The sequence below is a fragment of the Nicotiana tabacum genome, chromosome 21, assembly GCF_000715075.1.
Source record: "Nicotiana tabacum cultivar K326 chromosome 21, ASM71507v2, whole genome shotgun sequence".
NCBI classification, from domain to species: Eukaryota; Viridiplantae; Streptophyta; class Magnoliopsida; order Solanales; family Solanaceae; genus Nicotiana; species Nicotiana tabacum.
In genome coordinates this window covers 2,392,912-2,414,145 of record NC_134100.1, presented here as the reverse complement: position 1 = coordinate 2,414,145, position 21,234 = coordinate 2,392,912, and the positions used below count along the sequence as shown (strand labels likewise).

The 21,234-nt window shown below is 36.9% G+C and overlaps 1 protein-coding gene and 1 pseudogene across 1 annotated transcript in view; one reads left to right on the top strand and one right to left on the bottom strand.

Moving 5' to 3' along the window:
• Window positions 1-10,335: 10,335 nt before the first annotated feature.
• Window positions 10,336-13,510, top strand: LOC107817996 (terpene synthase 9-like; annotated as a pseudogene).
• Window positions 13,511-16,105: 2,595 nt separating this feature from the next.
• Window positions 16,106-21,234, bottom strand: part of LOC107817997 (transcription factor UNE12-like) — a 36,830-nt gene continuing 31,701 nt past the window's right edge. Inside the window, exons 3-7 of the mRNA XM_075242384.1 lie at window positions 18,390-18,489; window positions 17,598-17,717; window positions 17,409-17,474; window positions 16,934-17,012; window positions 16,106-16,404 (exon numbers count right to left, since the gene is read on the bottom strand). Of these exons, the coding sequence (XP_075098485.1) occupies window positions 16,106-16,404; window positions 16,934-17,012; window positions 17,409-17,474; window positions 17,598-17,717; window positions 18,390-18,489 (664 nt within the window). The remainder of the gene's footprint in view (window positions 16,405-16,933; window positions 17,013-17,408; window positions 17,475-17,597; window positions 17,718-18,389; window positions 18,490-21,234) is intronic.

Sequence of the window (21,234 nt, the reverse complement as noted above, 5' to 3'; positions counted from 1 at the left end):
TTGACATTGTTGGAGATCTTTGTCCATTAGCCATGATGTTGTACGAAGCGATTCATCTTCTCATGTCAGAAGGTACGGGTCACATTTCTTCCCGTCCCGTTTGTACTTTAGGCAGCTAGTAATGATGGCCTTGATCCTCCGCCCATCGGATGCCTCTCCTTGCTCTTGGACTGAATCTCCCGATGAGTCGACCAAGTCTAGCAGCTTCTAAAGCATCGAGCCCATGATTCCACTCCCTATTTGGCTGCCTTCTGTGGTCCCAGCCTTGCTAGCAAACTTGACCCCTCTGCTTGGTTCGTCATCTAAGTTCGATAGCATGCGATCACTTGTAACTCGCCATCCTCTTCAACTATGTTCACGCAACTTTTCTTGTTGCCACCAACTTCATTTGCATGTCGCCAAGATAGGCTTTGTAATCCTCTACTTTCAGCATAGATTCCAAATATATTCCACCAATGCAGGTGGTCCTTCCTATGTCACCCTTGTGGGCCTGAGCAATGTTCCCAAACATTGGTGTAAGCTTCCCCAACACTGGACACTCGAACGAACCTATATCGAGACTACTGTTTCATCGAATTTTCGAATGCCACTCGTCGCCTCCCTTTCACTCCTGCTGCTTTCGCTGTTGCTGCCCTCCCGTTGCAGCTATGTACGTGTGTGTTGTAGATGGAAAGCTATAACGATGGACGGCTTTCTTGGTCAGGGAGGTGTTTTTGGTTGGTGTTGCGACTGGAACTGGGGTTGTGAAGGAGATGGAATACAGGGGGGGTCGATTTTTGGTGTTAGACAGATGAAGAGTTAACTTCTTAAATCTTCATGAAGAAGATGATCGTTCCAGGTTAAAAAAAAGGGGGCTCGGGGTCGTTATCTGAAAACTGCGCAGCTTTTGTGCGTTTTTTTAGCCTCCTTCGTTATCCTCCATGCGCAGCTTTTGCTGCTTTTCGTTCCAACTTCTTAAACGAAGATGCTTTCTTCGTTGGTGAAGAAAGAGATCCGATGGGGGGGTCCTTTTGGCGCAGCTTTTTTTAGCCTTTTTTGTCCATTTTTTTCTCTTCTTTAGTCTTAAGCCTTCTTTTTATATTGTAGGTTTTGGTAGGGTTTTTAGGTTAAGGGGTATGGGGTATGGGCCTAAGAATTATGGGCTTGGCAATTGTGGGCTAAGTCCAAAATTAAGCCTAAAAATAGGTTGCTCGAGCCTAAAGTCTATTCTTTCGCTGCGAACGAGAATAAAAATAAGATCCCATTTATTAATTATTCCTACTATTCAAATAATTATTAAAATAAAACTAACCATCAAAACAAATTTATTTTTGGTATTTTCAAATATCATATTAAAATAAAAATACGATACTATTTTTTCATAGATTTGTTTTAGAATTTTTTTAAGATAAAAAATGACTACAAAACATTAATGAACCTATTTTTGTGATTTTTTTGTTTTCTTGTAATAAAATAAAATAAAAGAGCCAAAATTACTTGAAATATCTATATTATGCCTAAATTAAATATTTACGCGCTAAAAAATGAAAAATCTTGGGGAGGGTCAAAAATCACATGTATACAGCTGCCTCTCTTTGACTGGAAACGTACAGAGTTTTCAGACAAAAACTAGCTAGACAGGTTTTTTGACCCGACCCTTATTTGGAGAGACTAAAACTAAGAGAAAAGGGGAATGTGACTGAGCCCTGGTATTTGAGCTGGCTACATATCTTTGGCTATAAAAGAATCAGGCCATGTGTAGTTCAGAGGTGGGTGAGATGATGGAGTATGCCGAGTTGAAGAGCCGGTTGAGGTGTCGTTCCGGCGAGGTTCCGGTCCGCAGTCCCATTATTACATCAAAAAAATCAAGAATTAGAAAAGACTAGCTAAGCCTACCAACTAAGAGTTACAAGATTTCTATCTATAAGTCTTCTGAAGCTTGATCTTGAGTTTTGAATGGTTCTTCATACGGACTTTGGATTTGAACCTTGACGCTTGCTAGTTGCATGTGCTAGTTCGTTCTTCTTCAACTTTTCAGACCAAAACGGGACATGCAGAGCTTGTGACCTCAGCCCTGTCTTGAGCAGCTCACCTTTTATTAACTTCTGCATTCGGATTCACTTCTTGTCTTTCTTTATTATTATTATTATTATTTTGGATTGTGACTAACTTATGTTGATCATCTTGGATTGTTGACTCGCATTCTTGCAGCGAGCTTCTGCTACTTCTAACTTGAGTTGAATTTTGAAATAACTTCCCTTGTTTTCCAGGCGGGCGTCTGATTGCTGAACTTTAACCGTCTTTTCTTGTTACTTGACATTGTTTTCTCTTGCACCCTTGAACCATTTTCCCTTGAAACTTGAACTGTCTTCCTTCGAAACTGCTTTCCCTTGAAACTCGAGTTGTCTTCCCTTGTTCTCCAGGTGGGCGCCTGATTACAACAAAACAGACAAAACAAAAGAGATTTTTTCTGCCCTAGTTTGCACTAGGAAGATTTGTGAGTTGTTAGCAAAATTGTAAACCACTTGTACTATTGATGCAATGGTGAGAGTAAACTAAAGAATAGACAAGGAAAACTATAAACTAAGCTTGACCAAAGTAAAGACTAACCCTATTCTCCAGGCGGGGCCCCTTGATTTTAGGAAAAGTAAACATTGATATTCTTAAGAAAACTAAAAAATTGACCCATTTTTCAAATCCAAACTTCCTCTTCTTTTTTTTTTCAAAATATCCTGGGAGAAAATGCATCAGACTAGGTTTTCTATCTTAGGAGAAAGATTCATCAGACTAAGACGTTAATCATTGGAGAAAATTCATCAAACTAGGTTTTCTATCTTTTTTTATTTTTTTTATTTTTGGTATCTTAGGAGAAAGATTCATCAGGCTAAGACGTTTACCCTACGGGAAAACTCATCAGACAAGTCTTCTATCTTAGGAGAAAGATTCATTAGACTAAAACGTTTATCCTAGGAGAAAATTCATCAGACTAGGTCCCTTTTGTTATCTTAGGAGAAAAATTCATCCGACTAAGATTTTTATTTATTATCTTAGGAGAAAGATTCATCCGACTAAGATTTGATACTAGGAGAAAGATTCATCAGACTAGGTTGTTTATCTTAGGAGAAAAGTTCATCAGACTAAGATTTTTATCCTAGGAGAAAGTTCATCAGACTAGGTCTTCTATCTTAGGAGAAAAATTCATCAGACTAAGATTTTATTGGGAGAAAAATCCATTAGACTAGGACTTTTTATCCTAGCAGGCAAAATGTGACGACCAAATGACAAAATTTTATGCACATGAGCAAGATAGAAAAAGGCAAAAATTTGAGAAACTTCCCTATGTCGGCTCCTCTCGTCTTCCCTTTTCTTCTCCTTTTTTTGTTTTTTTTTCTTTTTCATTTTTTCTCTTTTTGAATCACTTTCCTTGCACCGCTTTGTTCTTGTTTCATACAAAGAAAAATTTATCAGTTTTGAAAATGGTGTTCGGTTTGTGGCCTTGAGACTTGGGCAGCTTGGCTTCTGCTCAATCAGCTTGAGTCGGCCTCAAGAGACTTTTGCTATACATCAACCCTAATTGTTTCACAACTAGTATCATTTGTACTTGCGGCTCAATCAGCCTTATGTCAACTGGAGATCTTTGCCTAGGTGATCCTTTCCGATATCTTGAATGACTTTCTGCTTTTTGAGCAATTTGTCTGTCAAAGAGAATCACTATTCATCTTTGCTTGCGTCAAGTAGGCTGACAAGAGTCTTTTTAGGGGGAACCTTTGTATGAATCCTCAAGGCTCGTAGACAGTAACAACCGAGTGTGCTGGACAAATTTACTTTGTACAACTGAAAAGTTGTTAGCAGATTTTGAAATCTTTTCTTGCTTGTTTTGACAAGGACCGTCTCGGAGTGAAGGACAAAATGATGCAAAGAAACAATTATTAACAAAAAATGCCCCTGTTGGAAGGACAGAAGGAAGAGTTTTTCTTTTTCTTTTTTTCACTTTTTTTTTCACTAACTAGCCTTAATGGTCATGACATGCATATTGGACTTAGTGGCCAATCTATCAAACTAATTCACTCTTCCCTTTTACTATTCTTATGACCTTTGAAGTCGGGCCTATCCGTGCTAATCCTTTGCATCAGCTTCACGACTCACTTTTGACTAGTGGTGCCCCGAGGGGTTTTCACCAACGAGACTCTCTCATTTATTCATCTCTGCTCACCGTCGTCTTACTGTGCCCGTGAGGGTTTTCACTAATAAGACTCTCTCATTTTTCTTTTCTTTTTCTTTCTGTTGCTTTCTTGTGTGGGCAACTTGACAGTGTTCTACGTCATGTGACAACTGTTGCTCATTGCATGCTTCTCTTGTCATTCTTGAAGGCATATTGGGGGTCTTTATTTGGAAGGTTTCTGGATAGGGTTGGACAAAAAGGACAGCATGAAGGCTCAAAATAAACTCGGAACGAGGGGGTGTAGACTAACAACTCTTGGAATCGACTCTTTCAAAAATGAAATAAAATCTTTTCCCCAGTTTTAGATACTGGGGATGTTTGGATTATTTTTTTTTGGTCTTATTTGGTTGGACCGAACCGTGAGGTTGCCTACGTATCCTTTTTTTAAAGGAATCAGGTCTAACGTAGTTCAAACATCTGACCTAAACTATTTTTCATCTTTCTTTCTGTTTCTTTTTCTTTTTTCTCTTTTTTTTTGCCCCAGCTTCTAGTTTTGAGGGCATGAACCTTTGACAGTTCTTTTTTCTTCTTCTTTCTTCTTTTTTTTTGCACTTGTACTTTCAAAGAGTTGCCCCAGTTTGTACACTTGGGACATAGACTTTTTTCTTTTTTCTTTTTTTTGACTCTAAACTTGATTCCAAAATAAGTTAGTCGAAGAAAATAACACAGGCTCAAAAGGGGTGACAAAGGGTATAAAGTGTTTGGGTAGATGAAAAAGGGTCTCCCAGCCTTGAGAACGCTAAACATAGTATCCTTCGCTATCACAGCATTGACGAACATGTATGTCCCTTTTGTGTGTCGTGGTCACAAGACATTTCTCCATACCTTAGTGACAAACATTCCAACAAACTTCAATTGATTAAACATCCTCAAGACCGATCTTCACAATAATTTGAAGGTGAATTTTACTCGACCTTAGTTCCAAAGTATTCCAACTCTTTATTCAGCCTCAAAAGTATTATTTTTTTTAGTTATCAAATTCTAGATTAAATCAGTTCATAAGATTTGGCCAAAATTTCCGCATGCATATCATGTCATTAAGACTAGCGGGAAAAGATCTAAGCATGGAATGACACAAAAGGACAACTATATTTCATTAAGTAAACAACAAGACAAACAATCTAAAATCTGAGTTGCAACCCTAAATAACCCGACTAATGAAAATAGCAAAAGAACGGAAAGACAAGACTAACACAAACAAAATGGAGGGATAGAAGGGTTTGACTCAATAACATAAATAAAATCTGGATCACAACCCTAAAATAACCCAGATAATAGAAAAAACATCAAAACAAACTACCAAGATTCCTTCCTAGTGAGGAGAGAATGACTTTTCAATTGCTTAGCTTGACATTTAGCCACAAATTTGCTCATCAGGATCAGCATAGCCTTCTCCAATTTCAAAATCATTAACTTCAGTTAGCAAATTCCCGAGAGGATTCTCATACTCCATGTCACCGCGCATCATCCCCACAAAGTGTGCATCATCATGTGCAGGTAAAGGATTCTGCACGATATTCTGGGCGCCACTGTCTTGGATCACAATCCGTTTTTCCTGGATCATCCTTTCTATTTCTCTTTTCAAATCCCGACAGCTTTCAACATTGTGCCCCTGGGTATTGGAATAGTATTCACACCTTTTAGAAGGGTCAAAGCTTCTTGCACGTGGGTCCACATGATTTGGAGGAATAGGTGCAATCATGTCATACTACTTTAATTTCTCAAACAAGTTTGCATAGGACTCTACTATTGGTGTAAAATTATCTTTTAATCTTTGTTCCCTTCTATACCCCTGGCTTGGATGTGGGTTATAGGGCGTTTGAAAATTTTGTAGAGGCTGGTGGAGATTTTGTGATGCTCGTGCTCGCCTTCTGGGGTGTTTTGGTGGCTAGACAACATACTGATGTGGAGCGACAGAGTATCGTGGGTTCTGAGGTGGATAAAAATGCTCAGGGGAGTCATGGAAAACTTGAGGAGGTTGCTCATACCTTCGAGATGTTCTCCTGGGACCTCTTCTCGACCCTGATGTCATCATGATTTCTTCAACCTTCTCATTTGTGTCGCTAAAAATATCAGATTCAACCCGGACAGCCTGAGTTGCGGCTTTAAAAACTGCTTGACTTATAATTTTGTCTGTCTTAAGACCATTCTCTACCATTTCTCCCATTTTGATTGCTTCCGAGAAGGATTTGCCAACTGCGGACATCATGTTTTGAAAGTAATTTGGCTCTTGCGCTTGAAGGAAGACAGTGATTAGCTCGTGGTCATCCATGGATGACTTAACTCGAGTTGCTTGCTCTCTCCATTTAATGGCATATTCCCTGAAACTTTCACTTGGTTTCTTCTTCAGGTTTGAAAGGAAAATGCGGTCTGGGGCAATGTCGATGTTGTATTGGAACTGTTTGACAAAGTCATGTGCCATGTCATCCCAGACATACCAGCGAGACGTGTCTTGATCCATAAACCATTCGGAGGCTACTCCCGTAAGGCTCTCCCCAAAATAAGCCATCAACAATTCTTCATTTCTTCCCACACCTCTCAGTTGATTGCAATACCTTTTCAGGTGGGCTATGGGGTCTCCATGTCTATCATACTTTTCAAATTTGGAAGTCTTGAAACCAGGTGGCAAGTGGACATCGGGGAACATACATAGATCTTTGAAGGCAACACTCTTTTGACCTGCCAACCCTTGCATGTTTTTTAACCGTTGTTCTAAGCTTTTCACTCTTTGGGTCATTTCTTCCTGTACCATCTTTCGGGCAGGCTTCTCAATGTTTGCAGGAAGATCAAACGAGTACGAGTGGTACTCAGGAGAGTGGTACTGCTCTTGCTGTGTAGCGAATTGTGACTCATGACGAGGCTGTCCTTGACCACCGGCCCATGCTTGACACATTTCGGTCATTTGCTGTTTCAGTATTCTATTTTTCTCAAACACAGTAGACTCTTGTTGAACCCTATCACCCTGAGTCTCTTGAGCACTTGTAATAGCTTCGATGTCAGTTATCATTTTTCCTTGGATCTTGTGTTTCCGGATTACCACAAACCGACCACCTCAACTTTCTTCATAATTCAAAACAAAACATGTTAGAATGGACTCAGTCGGTCCTTATTATAATCAATATTTTTTCATTTCTTCATTTTTTCACTTCTTTTTAATGGTGATCGACCCTGATGTGGGTTGCCTACTTATCATGTTGGAACATGAATCAGATCTTGCGTAGTTCGGGAAGATCGGGAATAAAGTGAATAAACTAACTCTTTCTTTGGATCTTGGACTTTTCGAAAGAAAGACCTAAAAAGAAGAAACAAAATATTTTTGGATTTCGATTTATTTATTTATTTTGGAAAGAAAAACTTCTAAATAAGAAAGAAAATATATATATATATATATATATTTTTGAACTTCGACTCCTCTTTTTTTTCTAGAATTTCGAAAGAAAAACTTCTATAGAAGAAAGGAAATATTTTTGGATTTTCGGACTTTTATTTTGAATTTATGAAAGAAATACTTCTAAAGAAAAAAGAAAATATTTTTGAATCTTAAAATTTCTTTTCAATTATCGAAAGAAGAATGAAAATATTTTTGGATTTTGAGAGAGATTAAATAAAAATATTTTTGTATTTTTGTTTTTTTTAAAAAATTGGGGTATTAAAGAAAGACTTTTCTAAAGAATGAAGTAAAGGAAAATATTTTTGGATATTTTTTTTTTGAAAATGGTGGGCCGGAACCGATGAGATTTGCTTACGTATCTCACATCCGGTGAGAATCAGACTCGCGTAGTTCGCCATTTTTGACATAATTGGAAAAACATGATATTGTCTCCCTTTCATTTTTTTTTGAAATACATTTTCCTTTTCTTTTTTTTCAAACAATTTGGGCAAAGTTTCAAGGCATTTTCGAATACCGGGTTTTTCAGAACCAGGTGAATTCTCTATCCTACCTCACTCTTGTTTTTTTTCTGTTGTTTTTCTTTCCTTAGTCGGTTAACATGCAAGCCGAAACAAATAAATGTTCACATAGCACATAAAATGTATCAGGATGGTCTGTTATTTTGGGCACACCTGTCCTAAACGGACCCAACCCCTGTGTTGAGTCCCTAAGTCAAATGCACATGATACAAACAAACGTTCCTACTAGTAATCCAGCATGAGGCTGTATTTTTCTAGGTTTAAATCCTAGGGTTTTGGTCTAGACTTGGGGTACCCGAGCGGACAACTGGGGCCGAGGAGGTGGCGACGTAGCGGGAGCACTGAAGTCTACCCGACCTTGTCGCTTGCCCAGCCTCGTTCTATTTGGTATAATTTCTACAGAAAAAGCGGGCTACGCGAACATATGCACCATTTCCAGAAGAGTCAGATGGGTGGCGTAAGAAGACAGTTATATACAATTCAAATAATATTAAAGTGGTAAACAGATAGCATTTAGCACAAAAACTTCACAGAATACAGAATAAATGAAGCTAAATAAAATCATATTAACAAGCTCGAATTCTGAACCCTGAACCAGAGATTCTGGGTTCGATCCCCAGCAGAGTCGCCAGAGCTGCCACACCTCCTTTTTACCACCCGAGGGGGTATAGGGGAGTTTTTCCAATTTAAGTGACAATCGAAACGAGATTATTTATTTATTATTCAGAGTCGCCACTTGAGAGATTTATGTTGTCCCAAGTCACCGGTTCAAATCCCGAATCGAGGAAAGAATGACTCTGTAATAATGTCTGCGAACACAGAAATCCGAGTAAGGAATTCTGTTAACCCGGGAGAAGGTGTTAAGCACTCCCGAGCTCCGTGGTTCTAGCAGGTCACTTTGATTATACTTGGCTTGACTAAATTGTCTAATTACTGATTTCGGAACCTATGTGCTTTTACCTTATACAACGCTTTAATAAAGAAAAATTATCTCGAAATGAGTCACGCGTATGTGTACCCATCCATTTCGCGCGTCAAAAAATCATGTCACGCGAACGTGTTCACAATTAATAACGCATTATTATTATTAAGAAAGTTTAGTCGAAGTTACACGAACGTATACTCCGATTTATTTTTAAAGAAATCATAATTGTGTCACGCGAACGTGTCCATAATTATAATAGTTTGATTAAACAACAAAAACTATAGTTCAGCCCATTTAATGCTCAAATCGGCACATCCATCACAACCCATTAACATGTGAATCAATCGGACCAAATACTTGAGGAATTAAAATTAACAAAATCGTTGAACAAGTATAAACACCTATTAAGACAAACATCAATCAAAACAGAAGGAACCAAAATGCCAAATAACTATCCAATGAAACGAAACAGAGGGAAAGAAACTTATAACTAAACTTCAATACCATACAAAGTCAATTGGAAACAGCAACTAATATCATGTATATATATCTTGCTCAATTACACGTGCCCTTTTTGATTTCAAAGGTTTTGAGCTTCAATTTAAACAAATATTCAAATTAATCCATGCCAGATTTCATTTTAGAAACAACAACAAGAAAGTATGATTATGAAACCAAAGAGAAATTTCAGCCAAAACACATGAGACTTTAAAGTCATGTAAATGAGATGAATCAAAACGGACCTTTCACGGTAGCCAAATGAAAGTGCAACGGCAAGCTCCGATGGAAATTTGTACGAAAATCGAACCATGACCGGCCCTCGATGAAACGACCTCGAGACTTCAATGACTGGCTCAGAGCAGATCTCACGAGCAAGTTCCAAAATGGACTCAAACCAACGAAATTCCAACAGCGAAACGAGGCTACGCAGCTTCGAAATCAATCTCAGATACTGAATTTTTTTTTTTCAAATTTTCTTCGAGTCTCAACACCAGAAAATACAATTGTCGAACAAATTTTATTGATGATCAAAGTCAACACGTACAAGAACAGAAAAGGATTCAACAGACCTAAAAACTGAATCTATGAGTTAGAGCTTCGACATCGAAGCCTCGCCGGAAACTTCGCCGGAAACGTGACAACATTCAGCGACGGACCTTGCATCGGCACCTCGGATTCGCAGACGGACAGCTTAGATGAACCTATATCGAGACTACTATTTCATCGAATTTTCGAACGCCACTCGTCGCCTCCCTTTCACTCCTGCTGCTTTCGCTGTTGCTGCCCTCCCGTTGCAGCTATGTGCGTGTGTGTTGTAGATGGGAAGCTACGACGATGGAGGGCTTTCTTGGTCAAGGAGGTGTTTTTGGTTGGCGTTGCGACTGGAACTAGGGTTGTGAAGGAGATGGAATACAAGGGGGGTCGTTTTTGGTGTTAGACAGATGAAGAGCTAACGTCTTCAATCTTCATGAAGAAGATGATCGTTCCAGGTTCAAAAAGGGGGCTCGGGGTTGTTCTCTGAAAACTGCGCAGCTTTTGTGCTTTTTTTTAGCCTCCTTCGTTATCCTCCATAGCAGCTTTTGCTGCTTTTCGTTCCAGCTTCTTAAACGAAGAAGCTTTCTTTGTTGGTGAAGAAAGAGATCCGATGGGGGGTCCTTTTGGCGCAGCCTTTTTTAGCCTTTTTTGTCCGTTTTTTTCTCTTCTTTAGTCTATCCTTCTTTTTATATTGTAGGTTTTGGTAGGGTTTTTAGGTTAAGGGGTATGAGCCTAGGAATTATGGGCTTGGCAATTGTGGGCTAGGTCCAAAATTATGCCTAAAAATGGGTTGCTCGAGCCCAAGTTCTATTTTTTCGCTGCGAACAAGATTAAAAATTCGAGCACATTTATTAATTATTCCTACTATTCAAATAATTATTAAAATAAAACTAACCATCAAAACAAATATATTTTTGATATTTTCAAATATCATATTAAAATAAAAATACGATACTATTTTTGCATATATTGTTTTTAGATTTTCTTTTTAGATAAAAAATGACTACAAAACATTAATGAACCTATTTTTTGATTTTTGTTTCTTGTAATAAAATAAAGTAAAAGAGCCAAAATTACTTGAAATATCTATATTATGCCTAAATTAAATATTTACGCGCTAAAAAATGAAAAATCTTGGGGAGGGTCAAAAATCACATGTCTACATACACTATACTCCGCAGACCCACTTGTAGGATTTCATTGAATTTTTTTTTTTGTTGTTGTTGTTGTAATAACTTAGGGTTTAGTTTCTTGATGCTGATGAAATTCAGTTCTTTCAAACTATAAACATGGTGTTCAACCAGATGTGTTCAAGCAATTCACTAACCATGACGGAAAATTCAAGGAAAATCATATTAATGATATTCAAGGATTACTAAGTTTGTATGAAGCAACACATATGAGAGTGCACGACGAGGAAATTCTAGAGAAGCTCTTATCTTTACCACCACTCATCTCGAGTCCATGATCCCAAATTTGAGCAACTCGCTTAAGGTACAAGTTACTGAAGCCTTAAACCAACCTATTCGCAAAACTATACCGAGGGTGGGATCAAGGAAATACATATACATATATGAAAACATTGGAACACATAATGATTTGCTTTTGAAATTTGCAAAGTTGGACTTTAACATGTTACAAAAGCTTCATCGAAAAGAGCTTAACGAGCTAACAAGGTACATCTACTATTCTTATCATCTTCATAGTTATGGTACAGTCAGATCTCTCTATAAAATCCATCCTTTATAACAACGGTTCACCATAACGGTCATGTTTTCTTTAGAACTAATCTTTTATGTTACCAAAAAATTTCGAAACAATTGAGACTATTATAGAGATGTTTGATGGTAACTCGCGCTAATTAATAACACCTAAAGTTTAAGTATGTTAATGTTGTTGTGTTATCTATAGCTGGTGGAAAGATTTGGATTTTGCAAACAAATTTCCATATGCAAAGGGCAGATTGGTAGAAGCTTACTTTTGGATGGTGGGAATATATTTTGAACCTCAATATAGTCGTTCAAGAAGAATGATAACACAAGTAGTCAAAATGAACTCCATCATTGATGACACTTATGATGCTTTTGCAACTTTTGATGAGCTTATGCTTTTCACGGATGCGATCCAAAGGTAATCTTTCTATAACAACGTCATTTGTTCTGATAATTTTTTAAGATGCTATTTGAAGTGTTGTTATAGAGAAATATATTATGACAACTTAGACTTTGCAGATGGGATGTAGGTGCCATGGATTCATTACCGGCATATTTGAGACCTATTTATCAAGGCCTTCTCGACGTTTTCAATGAAATGGAAGAAGTAATGGCCAAAGAAGGTAAAGCAGATCGCATCTACTATGCAAAAAAAAAAAGAGGTAATCCTTGATTAAGTTACATTAATTACTACTTAATAAGTTAATTAAGTAAACCAAGTTGTAGGGAAGAATCACAATTTTGAACTATTAGTACTTTTTCTGTTACTTTTTTAGATGAAAAAGTTGGTGGCAGCCTATTTTAAGGAAGTTGAATGGTTGAATGCTAACTACATTCCAAAATGTGAGGAGTATATGAAAAATGGAGTTGTAAGTTGTACCGGTATGATGTATGGAACAATTTCTTTGGTTGTTATGGAGGAAATTATAACAAAAGAGACTTTTGAATGGTTGGCAAATGAACCTTTGATTCTTCGAGCTTCATCAACAATCCGCAGATTAATGGATGATATTGTTGATCATGAATTAAGTATAACAATATAATTTCCATTTTATATAACAATTAGTCATCCTAATTCGCAAATTTTGTCCCTAAATACAATACAAAAACAACTACAATAACAGAAACAACATATCCAGTGTATTCCTATAGTACGGGTCTGGGCAGAGAGATGTGTATGAAGATCTTACCCTATCTTGTGGAGGTAGAAAGGTTGTTCCCGATAGACCCTCGACTCAAAAAAACATTTCTCAATCTGATTTCGAGTCTAGGTGGCACTTTTGCATGATATAATAAATAGACATGCTTGATAAATTACAACTTCAATGAGCACATTTACATAAAGTGATTTATGGAACTTTAGAAACGACTGATTAAAATGGTAAAATATTGTATAATATTAATGAAGATATTGAAATATATTATGTTGTAGGTTGAACAACAAAGAGGACATGTTGCTTCATTTGTTGAGTACTACATGAAAGAATATGGAACTTCAAAGCAAGAAGCATATGTTGAGATGTGGAAAAAGATCACAAATGCGTGGAAAGACATAAATAAGGAACTCCTGCGCGCTCTACTGCAGTACCAATGTTTGTCCTCGAACGAACTTTAAATTATACAAGATTGGTTGATACATTTTTCAAAGATGATGATGGTTACACAAATCCCAAATCCAAAGTTAAAAACATGATTGCTTTGTTGTTTGTCGAATCTATCGACATATGATGATATATAACAATGCAGATGCACCTTCAACCGAGTATTCAGAGCAAATATGGAAGCATTTTGTATGGTTCTGTATGACCTATAGGTCATATGTTCGAGTCATGGAAGCATCCATTAATACTTGCATTAGGGTAGGCTGTCTATATCATACTTATTAGGGTGCGACCCTTCCCCTGACTCTGCATGAATGCAGGATGCTTTGTGCGCTCAGCTGCCTTTTTTTTACTATTTCGCTGTTAGTTATGTTGAGAAGGGACAATACTTGATTTGATTCATGAGTCTTGTTTCCAGGTTTGATTCCTATGTTATTTGACTTGACACATTTGACATTTAATTAGGCCAAAAGTGTGATTTTGAACGTTATTCTACCTACAGGGCAAGCGGGGTCAAATGTTAAAAACTACCCAAAAAGTATCATATTTCTGCAATTGTTTTGTTTTCCAAATTACACAATTGAGTTCCATCATTTTACTCAAACCTCCATGTGCTATTCGAATGCACCCGAGACAAAAAGCATAGCAGAGGCATAGATCGTACTTCATCCGATTCAAATTAGATGAGGTACTTTCCTTTTTAGTCTGGTCCATTTTTTTTGATAAGGTAAATTGTATTAATCAAAAAAGAGAAAACTTTTGTATACAGGAACAGGAAATAGGGGTGTACAAACCGAACCGGAAAACCGCACCAAACCGACTAAAAACCCGATTAGGTTTGGTCTGATTTGGTTTGGTATTGAGTAAAAAAATCTGAACCAAACTGACATATAAATATATACTTTTAAGATTTTATATAGAGTTTTCTTTAAAAAATGTCTAGAAATATTTAGGATTATCTTGCGGGATATAATATTTAATAGTATATGAAGTGTTCCATATTTATTTACCTTAAATAATGGATTGTGTGATCACTTTCTCATCAAGTGTTACTGAAATGCGTCAATCTCTTTGTTCTTCCATATTCGTATCATATGTTAAGATCTACTAAATTGTTATATCTTTTTCGAATGTAAAGTGATTATTATTATTATTATTATTATTATTATTATTATTATTATTATTATTATTATTATTATTATTATTATTATTATTATTATTATTATTATTATTATTATTATTATTATTATTATTTAGGTATCATATTGATTTTTATGTTTAATTACTAAATTCGGTTAACCTTGAAAGAGTACATTAACGAAACATTATTATCAGACGACTAAAAAAATAACTAATATATGTTACTAAGAAAATTCTCTCATAAAATATTTTAATAGATAATTTTTGTCAATTTTTTATATTTTTACTAAACATATATTTACTTATCAAAAATTTAACAAAGTAAGATTGAAATAATATTTAAGTAACAAAAAATACGAAAAACTCGAAAAATTCGACAAAACCGAACCAATCCAAACCGAGATAGTTGGTTTGGTTTTGATAAAAACCGAACCAACTCGGCCCATGTACACCCCTAGCAGGAAGTATACAAAAGATGCACAATCTTCTATACAAGAAGGGACTATATGAGTGCACCAAAAAGCGATCAAAGATAAAATATTATTCTTAAGATGTGAAAAAGGAGAATCAATTGATGCTATGAAATGTTTCGCCGGGTTCAATCCTCCCGATTCATACCAGATCCTCTACCTTTACTTTTACCTTATCAGAAAAAAGGAGACTCAATCCCATCAAAAGCTCTCATATTTCTCTCCCCCCAAACTATCCACATGAAAGCTAACGGGGTGAACTTCCACGCATTTTGCTTTCTTCTTCTACGAAAACCTGCCCAGCTATATAACATCTCCTTTACAGTGCTTGGCATCACCCATTGAACACCAAAAAGATTCAGGATTGCCCTCCACAAAGCCGAGGACACAGGGCAATGCAACAAAAGATGATCAACTTCTTCCCCTGAGTTTTTACACATGTAGCACCAACTAACAAGTGTAATTCCTCTCTTTCGCAAATTTTCAGCAGTCAAAATCACTCCCCTCGCCGCTAGCCATGTAAAAAAACCACACCTTCATGGGTGCCTTAGGAATCCAGATCGAGGAGTATGGAAAAGTGGTCTCATCTCTCACCAACATACTCTGTAAAAGGACTTTACGGTGAACAAACTATCGCCACTTAGTCTGGTCCAAAATAAATGACATATTTCTAAATTTGTAAAAATAATTCAATTTTAAACTCTTCATTTTACCCTTAATGAGAAACTTTTATTATCGTGCAAATGTCATGCCCCCACAAAGCTTTTACCCCTTAAGTTTTTAAAACCACAAATTTCAAAAGTCTTTTTTTTCTTCTTAAATTCCGTGTCGAGTCAAACTACATTCGCCCTAAAATGTTACAAATGGACTGAATGCTTTCTTAAGTGCTGCCTTTGTTCAAGGTATGGCATCATGCCTTGGTTGACAAAACTCCAGAAAGTTGATAAAGGGGCCAATGGTTGAGGTAAAAGCAAAAATTGTGGCATCTGACTTTGATTTTATTTGCCATGGATTTTAGAGTGTAATACAAGAGATTATAGGTACAGATATAAAGGAGGGTTGGCCGCAAAGCCATAAGGAGTTCGCGATGGCACGTGCAATAAGTTTGGAGTCTATGGTAGGGCTGATGATTCCGGCTTGACCACTGATTGGTTATCCGTTTGCTGAGTAGGATAGATAAGTATGGCAAGTGAAATGGGCATGATGCAGAGTGATTTGGATTGAAGGTATTGCATGGCTGCTCCAACATCTTCCTCCATCAACTTTGCTACCTCTTCTTCTGTTTCGACATTGGACCACTTTTCCCAGACATGCTGGTTGGATCGACTTTCACCACTGTCCCCCATAGATATTGACGAAATAAATAAGTCTTGGAGCAAATGAAACAATCTTACAGTTGAGCTATCAGAGACTGTATAAAGGTATTTTCAATGATGTTCAGTAAGTAAGAAGCAAGAAAAAGTGATTGTGTTCACTCTGCTTCCTTCGTCATCATCACATTAAGACTCCAGAGACAATAGCAATCTTACTACAAGGGCCGATATCAAATCACCGGCAAAACTGAGTTCCATGCAAATATACTAGTGATTAATTCTTAACAGCTAATTTGGTCATTTTAACAAAAAAAATAGCTTATCAGCACTTTTCTACCAAACACATCAACTGTTTATTATCAATTTCAGCACGTCTATCCAAACACGTAAATGCTTATTTAAAAAATTAGTTTTAGCACTTAAAAATGTTTTTCACCCCTTCAAACTTATCAGTTATTTACAATCAGCTAATAATACTCTTAAACTAAAACAGTACTATTTTTTTACTGTATTTTGTTTTATTTATTTGTCGGGTGGGACTAGTGGCTTATTGTGTTTCCATGCCATTAGACCCGTTCCCATGATCCAAAACCAGAGCGGAATCACACAGGAAAGGGAAAAAAAAACTAGTTGACCGTCTTATTACCTTAACTTGAAGCCTTAGGAACTTCACATATATATCATCAAGCATCGCAGCCCTGTCGGTCTGGCAAGACAGAAAGAAATACATCAATACCGCAAGCTGCGACATGTTTTGAGTTGCATCAATTACAGAGGCATTCCTAAAAATACCAATTTCAATGAGGTTTCGTAACTACTAGTTTGAAAATCACAACTATTTCTAATAAATAGTAACTAGAATCCATTAGGCAACACTCAACTGCAACAGAAAGTTAGCATACAGAAGATTACTACTTTTTATTTTCAATTTGAAGCATTGGCATTTTAACATCATCATGAAGTGATGGGTCAGAATAAAGTTAATATTCCCATTATTTTGAGCATGCAACTTTAAGACTAATGTGCCTGAATTGTTATTTGTCGCAACAAAAAAATGAATCCTCATCAAAAGAATTTGTGGCAACAAGAAAATAGAACACACCTTATTGCAGCTGGGGACAAGTTCCTGCAAAGCCTTTATTCTTTCTGATATCCTTTCTCTTCTTAACTGTAAAAGAGACAATACATTACTCAGGCACTTGTTTCTAGAGCCTTTTCCACAGCCCTTGCATTTTACAACAGAATTTACAGTTGTCCTAACAAACTTATCTACTTATACCGATCATATTACCCGCTCAGCAATACTATGTGGATCCGTGGCCTGTCCTCTTCGTGCCCGAACCCTAGGACGAATTGCAGGTGGGTGTGGTACAGTTACCGCTGTGCTTGATGTTGGCTGGCCTTGAAATGGCTGCAAGTACCAAAGAGAAGTTAGGAGATCGATTAGTGAATAGGAGGTAGTAAATCCTTAATCTGACAAAGAGGCATTTTTTTCAAAAAAAAAAACATATCCACATAAGTTATATGAAGCCAGCGGCATGCAATTAAACTGGATTTTGAAATGATATACATAAAAATATTCAGAAACAGTATGCATTCTCAATGGGTTGATGTTAACCCATCTAACTACAGTTTTACTATGAGAGTTGGGCGAGTCAACCAATTTTGGGTTGAAGTTGCACCACTACTAAGATTATAAAAACTAGCATATGCGCAACAGCGAACAACAAAAGAATATGATAAAGGAAGGCGAAAAAAGATTCAGGAGCGAGTTGATGCTTGTTAAAGACAATTCCACCATTTCCATATTTGCCAAGTTATTATGTTGTTCAACTCACTCTGTTTCCTTCGTCATCATCGAATTAAAACGTCAGAAACAATAGTAATCTTACTACAAGGGCCTATATCAAATCACCGGCAAAACTGAGTTTCATGCAAATATACTAGGGATTAAATCTTAACAGTTACTTTAGATAAAGTATTTAAATCAAACTTATCAGGCTTGACCTAGGTCACATGGAGACAACTTTATTGTTGCTCCATTGTTCACCTTCAATTAAGTGAAAAAACAGGAATATGTAACCTGAACTCGGTGAACTTGGGAGACAGTGTGGCGAACTGCATGAGATTGCAAATGTTCTAGACCTGGATATAAATTTCCCATGTTCATTGCTTCTCGTTCCCGTAAATGAACATGAATACCAAAACGACCATATTACACTTCAAGCTTAGCCCCATTGACACAAATATCCAGTTCCTCGTTTCCCATCATACATACTACTCTTTCAGTCCCAATTTTGATTAGCACTTATTTCTTTTTAGTCCATCCAAAAAAATGATACTTTTCTTAAATTAGAACTATTTAGGTGACGTTTGCTTCAAAATTTGAAGAAGAGTTTCAGCCAAAAAAGTGATGCCAATTTTTTGCCAAAAACTGTTTTATAACCAAACAGTAGTTTTGCAAGAACGGAACTTCTATTCTGTTGGTTGTTGGTTGAAAAACAATTTATGTAAAAATCCCTAAATTCAGACAGAAAACTACATTCAAACTTTAGACTTGATCTCTGAAGTTAGGCAAGTTAGGCTTTGGCTGGGCGCTGTTTAACCAAAAATCTGAGTCTTTGGTCAAAACTAAAAAGAAATTCGGGTTACTGATAATCAGGAGACGAAAATAAAATAATTTTGAGAATGATGGTAAAGCAGTAAATAGTTTTGTATTTCAGTAAGATCTCAATAGTATTTCGTGTCCTTAGAGATGATGAGTTCTTCTCCTTTTATAGCTAATTCTAGGAGAAGATGTAATGTCTTTGTCTTAATGATGCAATTATGAGCAATAAATGACATTAAAAGAAACGTTACACAATCATTTCTTTTTAAATCAAATATTCTAACGTATTTGGTATTCAATGTTGTATTTAGACTCTTTTACGTCATCAGATTCATATCTTCAACTTCTTCCGATCTTTGGTCTTGGATAGGTACGAGACTCGTACCTATTTTAGTAACGGTCCGCACCTATGTTGCGTTCTTTTTCCCTTATCTGTTGTTGCCCGTGCCTCTTGGCTATGTACTATGTTTTGACCGTTTGACCAGTCCACGTGTCATGCCACGTCACCTACAATGTAAATTCAATTTTTTCCAATACAGATAGTCCCCCCACTTTCCATTTATTTATCAAGTAAATAATTGGGAAGTGGATTTTCATAAAAAGGGAATTTTGCCGTAATTAATATTATGACAAATACTGACGCTTCAATTGTCCCTTCCATTTAATGTTTTACATACGTGTCACCTTATGATTGATTCTGCAATTCTACCCCCTTTTTTGAGACTTCTTCATTTACACTATTCACGAAATGATAGTTGCCTTTATTATAAGCTTTCCTTCATTGCACTTCTAAGTTTGACGGTTGTCATTATAAGCATTTTTAACCCTCTTTCGTTTGCCTTCTTCTTCATAGAACGTCAACAAGCAATTTCTTACTTACTTGTATTTTCTCTCCCTTTTAGTACATCCTTCTTCAACAATGTCATCTCCAAACCCTAACCCTAGAAAAGTTCCAATTCTTGATCACTTCCCCAATGCCCCTACAAGACATAGGAGAGGCAGAGGAGGTAGGCTTTGGAGCTTGGGCCTAGGGTCTGCTCGTGATGGTTTATCTGGTCCTGCTTCTTCTTCTCCTAGTATCGGGAGTTCTATTCCGAAGACCCCTTCTTCTAAAGGTAAAGAAATCCTTGATTCTTCTCAAGAACCTTTAGTCGATGAAATTGTTCCTAGTGATTTATCTTTTGAGAGTGATAGAACGTCTCTTCAAAGGCAAATTGCAAATTTAGAAAAAGCTGACACTTATCCTTCATTAGTAACCGAGCTTACAATCCCTACCATCAGAAGGGATTGTAACTGGAGCAATAGTCTACGAATGTCAATTCCTTCCCCAAATCAAAGAATTTCTTCCTTTAGAAATGGTTATTCTTTCGTTTATACTTACCCATTTACTTTGGGTTTTAATCCTCCGGTTGACCCAGTCATTATTAACTTTTGCCGTTTCTTTAAAATCTGTTTGGCCCAAGTCGGTCCCCTAGTGTGGAGAGCAGTGGCTTGTCTGAGATACTTATCTGCCAAAGCCAATGTCGACTTCACCCTTTCTCACCTTATTCATTTATACCATCCCAATTTAATGCGCCATGGGGTTTTTACCTTAACTGTAAGAAGCAAAAAGGTTTTGGTAAACCCTGAAGATGACAGGGATCGTGGATGGTACACCCGTTACGTTGCTGTACGTACGGTGGACTTGCTTGGTGAAACAAATATTCCCTGAGAAGTGGAATTTTGCACGTAAGTTTCCTTTTATTTACCGCACCTATTTTTGAGAATTCTGATTCTTTTTCTCACTTCGTCTCTTTTTAGTTTTTTGTAGCAACCATGGGAGATGTGGAACTTATTCCTGGCTTCCGTGGTTGGGTAGATTCAATTTTGAAGATTGCTCCTAAGGATCAAAGAACTTGGAAATCGATTTCTTCTTTACATGGCTGGAAGGTGAAAACACATGGTATGTCCCTTTTTACATGTTTTTTTTTACATGCCAAGCACCTTTTTCTCAACGTTGATTATGTATCCTTCTTTTGATCAGGATTTGGTGTTAGAGGAATGGCAGCTGAAGTAGTTATGGCCATTCGCATGTCTGCTAATGCTGCACTTGATTTGAACAAGGCTCGAGCTTCGCTTCCCAAAAGGAAAACTATAGGAGAAAGTTCTGAGAATGAGGAAGAGGAAGATACCTCTTTAATTGCCAGGCCAAAAGTTAGGAGACGAGTCATTAATAGTGATGAAATTGAGGATACCCCTGCTCAAACTTCGTCTACCGAGCCTGTTTTGATTCATTCTGACGAGGACACTGTGCCAAAAGATACTAATGAATTAACTCAGC